Source organism: Perca fluviatilis, chromosome 10 (assembly GCF_010015445.1).
Source record: "Perca fluviatilis chromosome 10, GENO_Pfluv_1.0, whole genome shotgun sequence".
Lineage (NCBI taxonomy): Eukaryota > Metazoa > Chordata > Actinopteri > Perciformes > Percidae > Perca > Perca fluviatilis.
In genome coordinates this window covers 39,962,188-39,979,815 of record NC_053121.1, presented here as the reverse complement: position 1 = coordinate 39,979,815, position 17,628 = coordinate 39,962,188, and the positions used below count along the sequence as shown (strand labels likewise).

Here is a 17,628-nt window from a genome sequence, read left to right as displayed (position 1 = left end):
TCTACAGGACACATTCACACGTTCATCTACAGGACACATTCACACGTTCATCTACAGGACACATTCACACGTTCATCTACAGGACACATTCACACGTTCATCTACAGGACACATTCACTCGTTCATCTACAGGAAACAAGTTGGATAAACCCCCAAAAGAAATCTAGTGTGTGTGTGTGTGTGTGTATGTGTGTGTCTCTGTGTGTGTGTGTGTGTGTGTGTGTGTGTGTGTGTGTGTGTGCTGTGTCTGTGTGTTTTGTATGTGTCTCTTGTGTGTGTGTGTGTGTGTGTGTGTGTGTGTGTCTCTGTGTCTGTGTGGTTTGTATGTGTGTGTCTCTGTTGTGTGTGTGTGTATGTGTACTGTGTGTGTGTGTGTGTGTGTGTCTCTGTGTGTGTCTCTGTGTGTGTGTCTGTGTGTGTGTGTGTGTGTGTGTGTGTGTGTGTGTGTGTGTGTGTGTGTGTGTGTGTGTGTGGTGTTTACCGGCCGTCGGAGATGGTCTTGGTGAAGAAGCGTAGGTACTGGTAGATCTCCACGCTGTCCCGGAGCTTCAGGATCTCGTCCTCTTTGTATTTAAACAGAGCCAGAGTGTACCTGAACACAACCTGCAACATAAAGCCAGAGTGTACCTGAACACAACCTGCAACATAAAGCCAGAGTGTACCTGAACACAACCTGCAACATAAAGCCAGAGTGTACCTGAACACAACCTGCAACATAAAGCCAGAGTGTACCTGAACACAACCTGTAACATAAAGCCAGAGTGTACCTGAACACAACCTGTAACATAAAGCCAGAGTGTACCTGAACACAACCTGTAACATAAAGCCAGAGTGTACCTGAACACAACCTGCAACATAAGTGTCAGTACCTGTGTGTATCTGAAAAACTGTGTGTAGTCAGTGTTGTGCACAACACAACCCGAAACATAGCCAGAGCGTACCTAACACAACCTGCAACATAAAGCCAGAGTTACCCGGAACACAACCTGCAACAGCCAGAGCGTAACCCGAACACAACCCGTAAACATAAAAGCCAGAGCAGTACCCGAACACAACCTGTAACAAAAGCCAGAGTGCACCCGAACACAACCCGTAACAAAAGCAGAGTAAAACAACACAACCGCAAACAACGTGTCTGTGTGTGTCTGTGTGTGTGTGTGTGTTGTCTCTGTGTAGGTAGTGTGTGTGTGTGTGTGTGTGCTATCTGTGTGTGTTCTGTTGTGCGTTGTGTCTGTGTGTGTCTGTCTCTGTGTGTGTGTGTGTGTGTGTAACTTTGTGTGTGTGTGTCTGTGAGAGTGTGAGTCTGTGTGTGTGTAACAGTGTGTGTGTGTGTTCAGTGTGTTGTGTGTTCTCTATAGGTCTCTGTGGTGTGTGTATGTGTGTGTGTGTCTGTGTGTGTTTACCAAGTGTATGTGTGTGTGTGTGGTGCAGTGTGTGTAGTGTGTGTGTTAAGGCAGTGCATGATGTGAGGTGTGTGTGCAGTGCATGTAGTGTGTCGTGTGTGAGTGTGGTGGTTCTCAGGGGTGTGTGTGGTGAGGTGTGAGTTGACAGAGGTGAGAGTTGGTGTGTGCTCTTGGTGTGTGTGGGTGTGTTCAGGTACCGTGTGTGAGGGTGTTAGAGGTAGGTGGATGGGTAGAGGGTGTGATGTAGGGTGTGTGATGTGCAGGGGAGGTGTGTGGTGTGGGTGTGTGTGTGGGATGTGTGGGTGTGGGGATGTAGTGTATGTGTGTGTCTTGGTCCCCTTATACAGGAAGTTGTCCTAGAGGGCAGTAGGATGTCACGGGCAGACTGTCCACTAACACCAACTAGGAACCAGTTGGAAGGTGATGAGAAGCTGAGGGGCTCTCTCAAAGTAGAAGAGGGGAGCAGGAGGGTTAGGACATAACACACACACACACACACACACAAAACACACACACACACACACACACACACACACACACACACACACACACACACACACCACAAAAAAAAAAACACCAAAACACACCAAACCAACCAAAATAAACCAAACACACACAACACACACACACACAACACACACACACACACACACACACACACACACAAACAACACACACAAACAACAAACACAAAACACAAAAAAAAAAAAAAAAAATAACAAAAAATAAAACATAAAACACAAATATACACATATACAAAAAAAAAAATAATACAAAAACATCTCAAACACAAATCAACAAATAAATCAAACAAAAAAAAAAACAAAAAAAAACATTACACATCACACAATCAATCACACAATATCATCATCATCATCATCATCATCAATACACACAATACACAATACAAATCACAATATCACATCATCATCACATCATCACACACATCAACACATTAATATCATCACATCACATCATCATAATACATACATAATAACATCAACACACACACACAAATACAATAACACACAATCAATCATCAACACACATCAATACAAATCAATCAATCATCATCACAATCACAATATATCATATCATCACACACATCATCACACACATCATCATTATCATCAATCATATCACATCATCATCATCATACACATCATCATCACATCACATCATCAATATCAAATCATTACCATCATCATCATCATCATCATCACATCATCATATCATCATCACATCATCATCATCATCATTATCAACATCATCATCATCATCACATCATCATCATATCACATCACATACCATCATCATCATCATCAAAAAAAAAAAAAAAAAAAAAAAAAAAAAAAAAAAAAAAAAAAAAAAAAAAAAAAAAAAAAAAAAAAAAAAAAAAAAAAAAAAAAAAAAAAAAAACAAATCATCATCATCATCATCATCATCATCATCATCATCATCATCCAATCATCATCACATCAATAAAACAACACAAACAAACACAAAAACAAAAATAAACATAAAAAAAATACAAACACAAAAACACCAACATAAAAAACAACAAAAACAAAAACACAAAAAAAAAAAAAAACAAAATAAACAAAAATAATAAGTAGAATAAACAAACACAGAACCACAAACACAAAAAAAAAAAAAAACAAACACCACAAAAAAAAAAACACAAAAAAACAAACAAATAAACATAAACACAAAAAAAACAAAAACCAAAAAAACCACAAAAGCAACACAAATAAAAAAACACCATGAGAAACAACATAAACACAAAAACAGAAAAAAAAGAAAGAAAAAAAAAAAAACCACAAACAAGAAAATAAACAACCATAAACACACAAAAAAAAACCAAAAAACAAAAAAAAAAAAAAACACAAAAACACAAACACCAACAAAAAAAAAAAAAAACAAACAAAAACACACACACAAAAACACAAACAAAAACAAAAAAACACAAAAACAAACACAAAAACAAACATAAACAAAAAAACAAAAACAAAAACAAACAAAAACAAAAAAAAACACAAAAAATAACATAAAAAAAATAAAAAACACCCAATAACAACAACAAATACAACAAACACACAACACACAGAACGGAACAACAACACAACAAACAACAAAAATAAACAAAAAACAAAAAGCAAGAAACAGAAAAGAACAAAAAAAGCCATAAGAAAAATAAAAATAAAAATAAACAAAATAAACAAAAAAACAACAAAAAAACAAAAGTGAAAAACAAAAACACATAAAAAAAACAAACAAACATAAACACAAAAAAAACAAAAAACACAAACACAAAAAACAACAAAAAACACAACAAAAAAAAAAAAAAAAAAAAAAAAAAAAAAAAAAAAAAAAAAAAAAAAAAAAAAAAAAAAAAAAAAAAAAAAAAATAAAAAAAAAAAAAAAACAAAAAAAAAAAAAAAAAAAAAAAACAAAAAAAAAAAAAAAAAAAAAAAAACAAAAAAAAAAAAAAAAAAAAAAAAACAAAAAAAAAAAAAAAAAAAAAAAAAAAAAAAAAAAAAAAAAAAAAAAAAAAAAAAAAAAAAAAAAAAAAAAAAAAAAAAAAAAAAAAAAAAAAAAAAAAAAAAAAAAAAAAAAAAAAAAAAAAAAAAAAAAAAAAAAAAAAAAAAAAAAAAAAAAAAAAAATGTTGGACATGCATCTGTCTCTGTGTATGTGTGTGTGTATATATGTGTGTGTGTGTGTGTGTGTGTGTATACATGTGTGTGTGTGTGTGTGTGTGTGTGTGTGTGTATACATGTGTGTGTGTGTGTGTGTGTGTGTGTGTGTGTGTGTGTGTACCTGTTGAGTCCCTGGCAGTAACCAATGGCAGGGTTCTGCCAGGAGAAAGCCAACAGGATGCGGCGGAGCTGCTGGAGGGCGGGGCTAGAGGGAGAGGAGAAGTGCTGATTGGTCGTCAGGGTGCGGTGCAGGTCCAGCTGGATCTGTCTGGAGGCCGGATGGGGAGACGTCCGACTCTTCTCACACAGCTGCACACACACAGCGGGATTACTAGCAGCTACACGCTACACGCTACACGCTACACACTACACGCCACATGCTACACGCCACACACTACACGCTACACGCTACACGCTACACGCCACACGCCACACGCCACACCCTACACGCCACATGCTACACGCTACACGCCATGCGCCATCTGTGGACGCAGAATCATCTGAGGATTCTAAACATATTCAAGAATTACAATTCTGTCAGGTCCAACAACACACAATAAAAATGCTTTAGGAAATTGTATTGAATAAATTACGAACTAAATTTGGCGGAATGGCTTTGGCTCTGTTCAGAGGAGTGTCCTGACCTTTGGCTCTGTTCAGAGGAGTGTCCTGACCTTTGGCTCTGTTCAGAGGAGTGTCCTGACCTTTGGCTCTGTTCAGAGGAGTGCCCTGACCTTTGGCTCTGTTCAGAGGAGTGCTCTGACCTTTGGCTCTGTTCAGAGGAGTGCTCTGACCTTTGGCTCTGTTCAGAGGAGTGTCCTGACCTTTGGCTGTGTTCAGAGGAGTGTCCTGACCTTTGGCTGTGTTCAGAGGAGTGTCCTGACCTTTGGCTGTGTTCAGAGGAGTGCCCTGACCTTTGGCTGCGTTCAGAGGAGTGTCCTGACCTTTGGCTGTGTTCAGAGGAGTGCTCTGACCTTTGGCTCTGTTCAGAGGAGTGCTCTGACCTTTGGCTCTGTTCAGAGGAGTGTCCTGACCTTTGGCTCTGTTCAGAGGAGTGTCCTGACCTTTGGCTCTGTTCAGAGGAGTGCTCTGACCTTTGGCTGTGTTCAGAGGAGTGTCCTGACCTTTGGCTCTGTTCAGAGGAGTGCCCTGACCTTTGGCTCTGTTCAGAGGAGTGTCCTGACCTTTGGCTCTGTTCAGAGGAGTGTCCTGACCTTTGGCTCTGTTCAGAGGTTTGCCTTTGCAGCTCCAAAACTTTGGAATGGACTGCCTCTGCACATTAGACATTAGCCTCCTCTCTGTCTAATGTTAAAACTCTTCTTAAAACCCACCTCTTTTCTTTGGCTTTTAACACCAGCTAGAGCACATGTGTCAAACTCAAGGCCTGCGGGCCAAATCCGGCCCCTCGCAGATTTAGATCCGGCCCGCATATCAATTTAGGTTCACAATACATTTTGGCCCTCCTAGTTTTTGCCACTTTTCCCTACATTTTTGGGCGCTTCTTTTCTCTGATGGCTGAGGAACTTTCTCCTGACTTCTTCAGGACTTTATGTCGACCAAACTGTGAGTGAGAAGACTATATGACACGTGCAATAATGCAGTCAAAAATATTTTACTTTTTCGATTAAATAAAAGCCTGTCAATAAACTAAACATGTCTGGCCCTTGATGTGATTCTGATTTTCCAGTGTGGCCCTCTGGGAAGTTGAGTTTGACCCCCCTGAGGTAGCGTGTTGATCTTATGTGTATACTTGCATATTTTAATTGTGTGCGGGTAGTGCACTTTAGTTTTTATTTATTCTACTTATTTAAGTTAATTTTAATTTTATTGCTTGTATCTTTATATTGGGTACCTCTTCTTTTATTGTGTTATCTATTTATTCGGTTTAATCTTTGTGTGCAGCACTTTTGGAAACCCTGTGTTTGTTAAAATCGTTCTATATAAATAAAGTGGATTGGATTAAGTAGGGCGCCCTGTTTGAGTGTAGCCATTCAGGAGCGAGGGCGTTGACCAGCTGACGCGCTGATGCAGATCAGCTGATGCAGATCAGCTGATGCGACCGTGTTGTTGGCCAATAGCGGTTAGTGGCGTCTTGACTACTTGGCATGCCAGAACTGACGCTGGACGCTCAATTAAAACTCCAAACCCCAAGTAGAAGAACAGTGAAATACTAAATACAGTGAAATACTAAATCTTCAGATCTTCATTCTGTTTGATATTGATTTTACTGCCTTTTCATCGTGGTTGTATCAGGACATCAGAACTCCCGACATTTAATTGATTTGTAAATTCCTTGTTGATCCCCCTGGGTATACCCAGGTGTAACTCCTGTTTACCTGCTGGTATCCCCAGGTGTAACTTCCTGTTTACCTGCTGGTATCCCCAGGTATTACTTCCTGTTTACCTGCTGGTATCCCCAGGTATTACTTCCTGTTTACCTGCTGGTATACCCAGGTGTAAGTCCTGTTTATCTGCTGGTATCCCCAGGTGTAACTCCTGTTTACCTGCTGGTATCCCCAGGTATTACTTCCTGTTTACCTGCTGGTAGCGTTGTGGGTGGCGGTCTCTGGCGGTCCTGGTTCTGGCCCAGACCAGCCAGCGCCAGACCCTCTGGCGGTACTCCGGTGGGACTCCGCCACGCAGCAGAGCTTTGAGCTCCGGGGATGGACCGAGCTCGTTCTCCGGCCGGCCGGCCAAGAACCGGGCCCAACGGGCCGACAGGTTGCGCTCACCACCCTCCTGCTGGGGAAACACACACAAACACTTCCTGTTACACATAGAGACACTTCCTGTTACACACAGAGACACTTCCTGTTACACACAGACACTTTTTTCGATGCTTTTGTCGCTTTTATATCCACAATAAACTGGTGTTGGAACTGAAGTTTCCCTAAACTACCTGATATCCAATCAGAAGTTCCCCTAAACTACCTGATATCCAATCAGAAGTTCCCCTAAACTACCTGATATCCAATCAGAAGTTCCCCTAAACTACCTGATATCCAATCAGAAGCTTCCCTAAACTACCTGATATCCAATCAGAAGCTTCCCTAAACTACCTGATATCCAATCAGATATCCAATCAGAAATGTAATCAAATAAATTCAGGAAATCATTGGTTTTTGATGCTTGTTTTGGCGCTTTTATCGATCTAATTGGTGTAGAGATAGATCAGTTTGGTTCCTACCTGGTGTAGAGTTAGATCAGTGTGGCTCCTACCTGGTGTAGGGATAGATCAGTGTGGTTCCTACCTGGTGCAGAGATAGATCAGTGTGGTTCCTACTTGGTGTAGAGATAGATCAGTGTGGTTCCTACCTGGTGTAGAGATAGATCAGTGTGGTTCCTACCTGGTGCAGAGTCAGATCAGTGTGGTTCCTACTTGGTGTAGAGATAGATCAGTGTGGTTCCTACCTGGTGTAGGGATAGATCAGTGTGGTTCCTACCTGGTGCAGAGATAGATCAGTGTGGTTCCTACTTGGTGTAGAGATAGATCAGTGTGGTTCCTACCTGGTGTAGAGATAGATCAGTGTGGTTCCTACCTGGTGCAGAGTCAGATCAGTGTGGTTCCTACCTGGTGTAGAGATAGATCAGTGTGGTTCCTACCTGGTGTAGCGATAGATTAGTTTGGTTCCTACCTGGTGTAGAGATAGATCAGTGTGGTTCCTACCTGGTGCAGAGTCAGATCAGTGTGGTTCCTACCTGGTGCAGAGTCAGATCAGTGTGGTTCCTACCTGGTGTAGAGATAGATCAGTTTGGTTCCTACCTGGTGTAGAGATAGATCAGTGTGGTTCCTACCTGGTGTAGAGATAGATCAGTTTGGTTCCTACTTGGTGTAGATATAGATCAGCGTGGTTCCTACCTGGTGCAGAAATAGATCAGTTTGGTTCCTACCTGGTGCAGCAGGTTGTGAGAGCGGATCTCCAGCGCCTGGATCTTTGCCAGCAGCTTCATGTCCTCCACCTCGTAGTCAGGGACGATCTTAAAGCCGTACTCGTCGTGATCTCTGAGAACAACAACGATAAACAATCACTGAACCTGTCAGAGGAACCTGTCAGAGGAACCTGTCAGAGGAACCTGTCAGAGGAACCTGTCAGAGGAAAAGGTCTCTCCAGTAACCAAACCGGAGCAGTCCCACAGTGTGTCTCCGTGTGTAGAAGTACGTCTGTGTGTTAGGTTATTTAATGACATCAGATGTTCTAGTCAGGCAGTCAGGTGGTTTTTGATGCTTTTGCGACATTCAGGCTCCCTGTGTGACATGAATGCATTAGATCGCCATGGTTACCTAGCCATGTTGAGCTTGACGACGCTCTTCAGCTGTCCTTTCAGAGCGTCCTCGATCAGCTTCTGGACGGCCCCCCGCTGGGCCGGATCCAGAGGTTTGATCTCCTGCAGCTGCCGCAAGACGCCCAGGTATCGGCTCTCCACCTGGCAGTTACTGGCCTCCAGGTAGGAACACTGGAGCCAACGGAGAACACACACACACACACACACACACAAAAAAACAACACCAACCCAAAAAAAAAAAAAACAACAAAAAAAAAAAAAAAAAAAAAAAAAAAAAAAAAATCAGAGAGCAACACACACAGCCAATCAGAGGGACACACACACAGCCAATCAGAGGGACACAGAGCCAATCAGAGGGACACATACAGAGCCAATCAGAGGGACACACACACAGCCAATCAGAGGGGGACACACACAGCCAATCAGAGGGACACACAGCCAATCAGAGGGACACACACACAGCCAATCAGAGGGACACACAGAGCCAATCAGAGGGACACACACACAGCCAATCAGAGGGACACACAGCCAATCAGAGGGACACACAGCCAATCAGAGGGGGACACACACAGCCAATCAGAGGGACACACAGCCAATCAGAGGGACACACACAGAGCCAATCAGAGGGATACACAGAGCCAATCAGAGGGACACACACACAGCCAATCAGAGGGACACACAGAGCCAATCAGAGGGATACACATATAATATCTCAAAGGGGTTCTGGCATTTCTATCATGTGTTTTGGTAATCCCCTTCTTAAATAAAGTGACCTAGAGACCCACCTTCACCATCAGACTCTTCTGCTGCTCTGAACTGGTTCTCCAGAGTCGGGTCAGCTGGAAGATCTCAGAGTTCAGGAACTTGTTCTGAGTTTTATACGCCTCGATATCATCCTGGAGGAATAAATATTATTAATTAATATCATATCATCATCATCAAAATCATCCTGAAGAACTACAAGAGAAACATTAAATATTATCAATCAATTACTCAACATGTATTGATATATATAGCAACCAGCAGGTATCCAACGTGCTTCACAACAGGAACCAAGAATAACACAACATATCATACAATAGAAAGAATGAAACCTATAACACAGTAAAATCAGAAAAATGGGGAGTTTTTTTTGTGATTGTTGCGGGCAAAGATCCTTGATTATGCGGCACGTTTTCTTAAAAAATGCAATGGAATATGTGAAATATGATATTTATGCAATTTTATGCGAAAAAATTGCGGGAACTTGCAAAAACTGCAGTTTGATGAAAAAGAGAAAAACAGTGATTCTCTCCCCCCCCCCCCACCCCCAACACCCTTCTGATCGATGATGTTCACGTCGCATAATTACATCACTTCATAACGTTCCCATGGCAACAGGGGCTAAATGGCTGCTCTTCTGTGAAGTAAACACAACATTTTTCAACTTTCTGCTAAGATATATTACGGGACTTTTTTGCAACAAAAATGTGGGGATTATGACATCATGCAAGCCCCGCATATTTTGCGCGGAAATCGACAATTTATGCGGCGAAAGTGCGGCATATTTGAAAAAATGCACCCCCCCCCACATATATATGCGGATTTTGGCTGATTATGCATTACATTACATGTCATTTAGCTGACGCTTTTATCCAAAGCGACTTACAATTGCTATATATGTCAGAGGTCACACGCCTCTGGAGCAACTAGGGGTTAAGTGTCTTGCTCAGGGACACATTGGTTGATGTATCACAGTGGGAATCTAACCCTGGTCTCCCACACCAAAGGCACGTGTCATATCCACTGGGCCATCACCACCACCATGCATGAATTATGCAATCGCATAATCACGTTTTTCTGGAGGGACTGATTAACACAGTAAAATCAGAAAAGGTTACAAAGGAACAGGAGGAGACCACGACTACGTATTAAAGCCAGTCTAAACTAATAGGGTTTGAGTTTGGATCTAAAAAAAGCTCCATCTGTAATGTGGGGGGGGGGGACTTGTTCCAGAGTCTCGGTGCAGATATCCCCCAATTGGGACTTCTGAAACCAGCTGATTTATGGACCACAAGGACCGGTTGTGCTCACGCAGCGTTAAAATCTCCGACAAATACTCCGGGGCCAGGCCTACAATAAGATCTTAAAATCTATTTTAAAACGCACAGGGAGCCGATGTAGGGTGTAGAGAACGGGGGTGATGTGTGCTCGTCTAGATGTATTTGTTAAAAAGCGAGCAGCAGCATTTTGCACAAGTTGAAGATGTGAGATGGAGGTCTGATTCCGCCCAACATAAAGAGCATTACAGGAATCCAACCTTGAACTAATGAAAGCATGAATGACCTTCTCTAGATCGTGCCTGTTCAGGAAGGGCTTAACTTCAGCCAGGACACGAAGCTGGAAGCTCTTTCTAACAACATTACTGATCTGCTTGTCAAATTTCATGTTGCAATCAAAAGTAACCCCCAAGTTTTTGACAGCTGGTTTAAAGTATGAAGCCAGAGCTCCCAAACTCAAAGCTGGACCGTTTGGCGTGCCTGAAGTACTGAAAATAATTTGTTCAAATTAAGAAAGTTTGATGAAACAACTTAATCATTAACACAAGTAAGAAGGGAGTCTAGTGCGACACTGTCATTCAGTTTCATAGGCAAATACATTTGCAAATCATCTGCATAACAATGAAATATTATCTGAAGAACTACAAGAAAAACATTAAATATTATCTGAAGAACATACTATATATTAAATATAAACTACAAGAGAACTCATTAAAGTTATGCCTTTGACTTCCAGAACCTGAAACGGTTGATCTCTGATTGATTTAATCTTGAGATTCTGTACATTTTTGTTTTCTGTCGACAGATTCAGACTAAATTATTGAATATTGAGACGAAATGATAGAATATTGAGATGAAATGATAGAATATTGAGATGAAATGATTGAATATTGAGAAGAAATGATTGAATATTGAGATGAAGTGATTGAATATTGAGATGAAATGATAGAATATTGAAATGAAGTGATTGAATATTGAGATGAAATGATAGAATATTGAGATGAAGTGATAGAATATTGAGAAGAAGTGATTGAATATTGAGATGAAATGATAGAATATTGAGATGAAATGATAGGATATTGAGATGAAATGATAGAATATTGAGATGAAGTGATTGAATATTGAGACGAAGTGATTGAATATTGAGATGAAGTGATTGAATATTGAGATGAAATGATAGAATATTGAGATGAAATGATAGAATATTGAGATGAAGTGATAGAATATTGAGATGAAATGATAGAATATTGAGATGAAGTGATAGAATATTGAGATGAAATGATAGGATATTGAGATGAAATGATAGGATATTGAGATGAAATGATTGAATATTGAGATGAAATGATAGGATATTGAGATGAAATGATAGGATATTGAGATGAAATGATAGGATATTGAGATGAAATGATTGAATATTGAGATGAAATGATAGGATATTGAGATGAAATGATTGAATATTGAGATGAAATGATAGAATATTGAGAAGAAATGATTGATTATTGAGAAGAAATGATAGAATATTGAGATGAAATTATTGAATATTGAGATGAAATGATAGAATATTGAGATGAAGTGATTGAATATTGAGATGAAATTATTGAATATTGAGATGAAATGATAGAATATTGAGATGAAATGATTGAATATTGAGATGAAGTGATTGAATATTGAGATGAAATGATAGAATATTGAGATGAAGTGATTGAATATTGAGATGAAGTGATTGAATATTGAGATGAAATGATTGAATATTGAGATGAAGTGATTGAATATTGAGATGAAATGATAGAATATTGATATGAAATGATTGAATATTGAGATGAAATGATAGAATATTGAGATGAAGTGATTGAATATTGAGATGAAATGATTGAATATTGAGATGAAATGATTGAATATTGAGATGAAATGATTGAATATTGAGATGAAATGATAGAATATTGAGATTTAGCAACATTTCACCTTCAGGTTCTCGATCTCCTGCTGAAGCTGTCTGAAGGTCTGAGAGTCCAAACCTGCGGCGCCGGAGGACATACAGGAGGTCAGCTGATCCGACAGCTTTATGATCACCTGACAGGAAACAACATCATCATAAACATCGTCTCTTATGGTCAGACCCTCCTCCACAGAGCTGTGTGTGTGTGTGTGTGTGTGTGTGTGTAGTGTGTGTGTGTGTGTGTGTGTGTGTGTGTGTAGTGTGTATTTCTGTCTCCAGATGGTGAGACAGGAACAGACCAATCAATAGTATATTTTTACCACTGTACAAATCCTTGGTAAGATCCCATCTTGAATATTCTCGCTCAGTCTGGTGTCCATATAAATTAAAATATATAGAACAAATAGAAAAGGTCCAGAGAAGAGCTACTAAATTAATTTTAGTTATTTTAGTTTACCAACTCTCACATTTAGGAGATCCAGAGGAGATATGCTCAGCTGTATAGGCTTGAGTCATATCTCAATATAGGCTTGTGTATAGGCTCCCGAGAACATGTGTGTTCCCCTTCAGTTAACTCCTTTAAGAACAGGCTGGATGCATTCTGCCTGTCAGAAGCTGTGATGTATAATTATTATTATGAATTATAAAGCTTGTCAGTATTTTATGTAACTTATTTATGCATTTTTAGAATATTTCAACCATGAAATTAAAGGTGCACTATGAGTTCCTGCATGGTTTCAGCGCAATTTCATATTATTATTTGATTTATTCTCAAATAGTAGTAATCTCTCCTTGATCCGCTAGCTGCCTGCCCTGCCAGGCTGTGCACTAAAATACAACAGACCACGTTCCAGCCAATCACCGACAAGATGGTTGGGGGAGGGGGTGGGGGTTAGTGGTGTTAGTGATGACTAAGGGTGTCACTGAAATTAAGTCACAATCTCGAATTTCGAATAAAAAAATGAGATCGCCGATGCTGCCACGCCCCCATGTCGCATCCGGTCGGCTTGTCAAGTGGAAATCAGTCGACCTCCTGTAACCTAGCTACAGCCAGTCAGAAGTTACCATGGCAACTGCAGATGCTGGAGACCCATGGACAGAACTTGAGCCCCCTCCTCTCCCACTGACGTGTGTGAAAGTGTGGAAGTATTTTGGATCTCCAACGAGTTATGTTGACAATGTTCGCATTGTCGACAAAAAAGCCACAGTTTGGAAGCTCTGCTATGTGTGTGTAGTATATTCTGTGTGTTTACCGTTGCACGTTAGCCTAGCAGCTAGTGGATATTCCTTCTGTTTATAGCTTTATCCTGACAAAACTGCATGGTTCAGTTTCAGCCTGCATGCAGGTGTTGTAGCCTAAACAGAGCAGCTGATATTGGTCATATTAGAGAGAGCCGAGTCACCCTCTCTGCTCTCTGTCTGCTCAGCTGCTGTGCTGGCTCCACGGTGTTTTAAGCCCCCGACCCAGCCTTCAAGGCAGCGCTGCGACCGTCGTCTTCAAGGCACCTAACCCTAACCAGTGCCTAATCCTCGTGTCTTCCAGGCAGCAGACTTTGGGGGCTTCAAACACCAAACTCTGTGTGCCCTCGATTGTCTGCAAACCTTTTTTTCTTTTTACTTTATTGACAAATTGTCAAGTTACCATTTGACTGAAAACATGTTATTGTTACATTATGTTGTTAATAAATGTTTTAAATTTGACAGTGTAATGTGGTTAGGGCTGAAACGATTCCTCGAATAACTTGAATAATTCGATTACAAAAAATCCTCGATGCAAAATGACTTCCTGCCTCGAAGCTTCGTTAAATCAATGTTACCAACGTTGTATCGCTGACGGACGGTGTTTCCGCACGGAGCGTTATTACTGTCGCACAGACGCGGCTCAGTCTGCTGCTGGAGACGCATGCTAGAGCGTAAATACCAAGGGGCTAAGAGAAGAGACAGGCTGGAGAAAACGACAGAAAGGGTCCAAAGTTTGGAATCAGTTCAAACGTAATTAAAACTAAAACTCTGTACAGTGTGTCTACTGCAAAATCAAACTAGCTTACCACGATAACTTAATCCTCCATTCCACGAAGAGGACCGACTAAAGTAAATCACAGAGTCGTATGGACGATGAAACTACACCAAACACAACAACTACCAAAAACAAAGACAAGAAAATACGTAGTGGTGACCACGATGTGATGAGCCGACGCGTTGACTATCCCTTCGGAAAAACAGCTGATTGTTGTGCATCTCTCTCTCTCTCTCTCTCTCTCTCTCTCTCTCTCTCTCTCTCTCTCTCTGGAGAAACAGCTGATCAACGATCTAATAGCATAAGTGTAACAGAGCTGTGTGACATTATAATCAAATATATAAATGAAAATAGGTTGAGTATAACTAATATTTACATATAGGCCTACTGTATATACAGATCAGTCTCAGGTTGAAACTTGTAGTTCTGAAAGTTAAGTTGCACAACTTAATGTAATGTTTGTGTATGTTTAATGTATGCCTTAGTTTGAGGTTGATATCATTTGAAAAAAAATCTTTAAAAACAATGTAATATTTATATATATAAAAGTTTATTTTTTTGAGAGATGATATTGTAAGCAATGTAGGCAATACAAATGTTGCTTTTTCCGAAAATATTGCTTTTTTCCCTAGTTTGGGTTGTTTAAAAACGCCAAAAAAAATTATCCGATTAATCGATCGATAAAGTGCTAGATTAATCGATTACAAAAATAATCGATAGCTGCAGCCCTAAATGTGGTACATTACGAACAAAGGTCAGATATTATATTATATAAAAGTCTAGTCTAAAAATGGCATAGCAACCTGTGCTTTAAAAAGAATAAACGTAAAAATCGAGAATCAAATCGAACCGTGACCTTAGAAATGTAAAATGTAATCGAATCGAGGATTTGGAGAATCGTGACACCCCTAAACAGTTAGTCATGACAGTTAGGAAACATGAAGGGAGGGGCGAGCTTGCTCTGTTTGGCATTTACTATGACATTTTTTTTACTTTTTCTTTCCTTTTCTCCATTGAATAACTCCAACTGCCATAGATGATGTGATTGTTGTTCAATATGTAGCTAGATGCTACATATTGAACGAAAATAAAGTTATATATAAAAAAAAGAAAATTTCAGTAAAAGGACCTGCTGCTTGGCGTTGTTTTTCTCCGTCAGACTCCGGATGTTCTCCTGCAGCTCGGCCAGCTGAGCGTCTCTCTGAGCCAGACTCTTCCTGGCGGCGTCCAGCTGACCACGCAGGTCGGCCGCCTGCCGCTCGCAGTGCCGCAGCAGCTCCAGGCGCTCCTGCTCGCCGTCCGCCGCCAGAAACTCTGCACAGGTTCGCTTCTCCAGCTGAGACGCCTCCAAGGCTTTGTGGAGGATCCAGACCAGCTCCTGGACACGGAACAGGCTGGTCAGGGGGGCAAAGTAACTGAGTACTTGTACTCCAGTACTGTAACTGAGTACATGTACTCCAGTACTGTCCTTCAGTCCAAATGTTGAGATACTTGTATTTTACTTGAGTCTTTTCTTTTTATGCCACTTTCTACTTCTCTTATGTGTTTCTTTTACCATCGTCTGATCGTTGTTACTCCCTGTGTGCTGAAGTTACTCCCTGAAGTTACTCCCTGTGTGCTGAAGTTACTTCCTGTGTGCTGGAGTTACTCCCTGTGTGTTGAAGTTACTCCCTGTGTGCTGGAGTTACTCCCTGTGTGCTGAAGTTACTCCCTGTGTGCTGAAGTTACTCCCTGTGTGCTGGAGTTACTCCCTGTGTGCTGGAGTTACTCCCTGTGTGCTGGAGTTACTCCCTGTGTGCTGGAGTTACTCCCTGTGTGCTGGAGTTACTCCCTGTGTGCTGAAGTTACTCCCTGTGTGCTGTGTGTTCCTGGTTCCCAGACTGCTTTCCTCTGGACACTTTCAGTTTTAAGCCATTTTCATTCAAATAAACTTTCTAAATCTTCCACTGCCTTCTCGTCTCTACACCGTTAGAAAAACTACATCAGCAGTAGAACACAAAGTGTTCAAATTGATGGTACTTTCTAGTTTATCATTTAAAAAAAATACTAAATGGTGTCCCACAAGGCTCTATATTGGGTCCCATTTTATTTACAATATAGTACACAATTTAATTTTTATGTGGATGACAGATGATTAAACCATTATTGTAATTAATCTGTTAATTAATCACCTTCTGAGCTTTGACTTCCTCCACCAGCATGTGTTTCTCTGTCTGCAGACGGGACGTCCTGTCTGAGCCCGTCATGGAGGACGAGAGAGTCTTTGTCCTCCTGCTCAGGCTGTCCAACAGGGAGGGGGACTTCCTGCCATCCGCCGGGGACGACAGGCCTACTGGCTCGGCCAATGAGAGGGCAGGGGGTGGGGCCAGAGGCTCAGCCAATGAGACAGCAGGGGGCGGGGCCCGAGGCTCAGCCAATGAGAGGGCAGGGGGCGGGACCGGAGGCTCGCTGGGAGTCCTGGGAGATGGAGGGACTGACATGGGACAAGACGGGTTAAACCACGACAACAAGTCAACATGACAACAAGTCAACAAGACAACAAGACAACAAGTCAACAAGTCAACAAGTCAACAAGACAACAAGACAACAAGTCAACAAGTCAACAAGACAACAAGTCAACAAGTCAACAAGACAACAAGTGAACAAGACAACAAGTCAACAAGACAACAAGACAACAAGTCAACAAGACAACAAGTCAACAAGACAACAAGTCCCAATGGATGACACATTTTACAAATACAAATAGAGTATTATTAATATGTGTATTATCATGCGTAATATAGGTATCAGTGTGTATTACTGCAGGTACCTGAGGTGATGTGTGTGTGTATTACTGCAGGTACCTGAGGTGATGCTGGAGGTATCAGTGTGTATTACTGCAGGTACCTGAGGTGATGCTGGAGGTATCAGTGTGTATTACTGCAGGTACCTGAGGTGATGCTGGAGGTATTAGTGTGTATTACTGCAGGTACCTGAGGTGATGTGTGTGTGTATTACTGCAGGTACCTGAGGTGATGTGTGTGTGTATTACTGCAGGTACCTGAGGTGATGTGTGTGTGTATTACTGCAGGTACCTGAGGTGATGTGTGTGTGTATTACTGCAGGTACCTGAGGTGATGCTGGAGGTATCAGTGTGTATTACTGCAGGTACCTGAGGTGATGCTGGAGGTATCAGTGTGTATTACTGCAGGTACCTGAGGTGATGCTGGAGGTATCAGTGTGTACTACTGCAGGTACCTGAGGTGATGCTGG

The 17,628-nt window shown here is 41.0% G+C and overlaps 3 protein-coding genes across 3 annotated transcripts in view; all 3 read right to left on the bottom strand.

The window, feature by feature from the left end:
* The window catches only part of LOC120566850 (TBC1 domain family member 2A-like), a 2,402-nt gene extending 1,412 nt beyond the window's left edge, over positions 1-990 (bottom strand). The window contains exons 1-2 of the mRNA XM_039813510.1: positions 952-990; positions 482-848 (exon numbers count right to left, since the gene is read on the bottom strand). Coding sequence (XP_039669444.1) covers positions 482-822 — 341 coding nt within the window. The 5' untranslated portion in view covers positions 823-848; positions 952-990. The remainder of the gene's footprint in view (positions 1-481; positions 849-951) is intronic.
* LOC120566592 (TBC1 domain family member 2A-like) overlaps positions 942-17,628 on the bottom strand; it is a 50,244-nt gene continuing 33,557 nt past the window's right edge. The window contains exons 9-17 of the mRNA XM_039813109.1: positions 16,548-16,849; positions 15,506-15,754; positions 12,386-12,493; positions 9,170-9,280; positions 8,383-8,555; positions 7,992-8,103; positions 6,639-6,842; positions 4,222-4,409; positions 942-951 (exon numbers count right to left, since the gene is read on the bottom strand). Of these exons, the coding sequence (XP_039669043.1) occupies positions 942-951; positions 4,222-4,409; positions 6,639-6,842; positions 7,992-8,103; positions 8,383-8,555; positions 9,170-9,280; positions 12,386-12,493; positions 15,506-15,754; positions 16,548-16,849 (1,457 nt within the window). The remainder of the gene's footprint in view (positions 952-4,221; positions 4,410-6,638; positions 6,843-7,991; positions 8,104-8,382; positions 8,556-9,169; positions 9,281-12,385; positions 12,494-15,505; positions 15,755-16,547; positions 16,850-17,628) is intronic.
* On the bottom strand, positions 4,541-5,476 carry LOC120566848 (ribosome-binding protein 1-like). Its single transcript, XM_039813508.1, has 2 exons — positions 4,745-5,476; positions 4,541-4,714 (listed from the first exon to the last, which is right to left on the bottom strand). Exons 1-2 carry the CDS (start codon positions 5,385-5,387, stop codon positions 4,668-4,670), a joined length of 690 nt encoding a protein of 229 aa, XP_039669442.1. The 5' UTR covers positions 5,388-5,476; the 3' UTR covers positions 4,541-4,667.

Coding starts and splice junctions, on each gene's coding strand:
- LOC120566848 (XM_039813508.1), bottom strand. CDS start 5,387: ATGTCTAATGTGCAGAGGCAGTCCATTCCAAAGTTTTGGAGCTGCAAA. Junction 4,715..4,744: donor TCCTCTGAACAGAGCCAAAG/GTCAGGACACTC, acceptor ACAGAGCCAAAG/CCATTCCGCCAAATTTAGTT.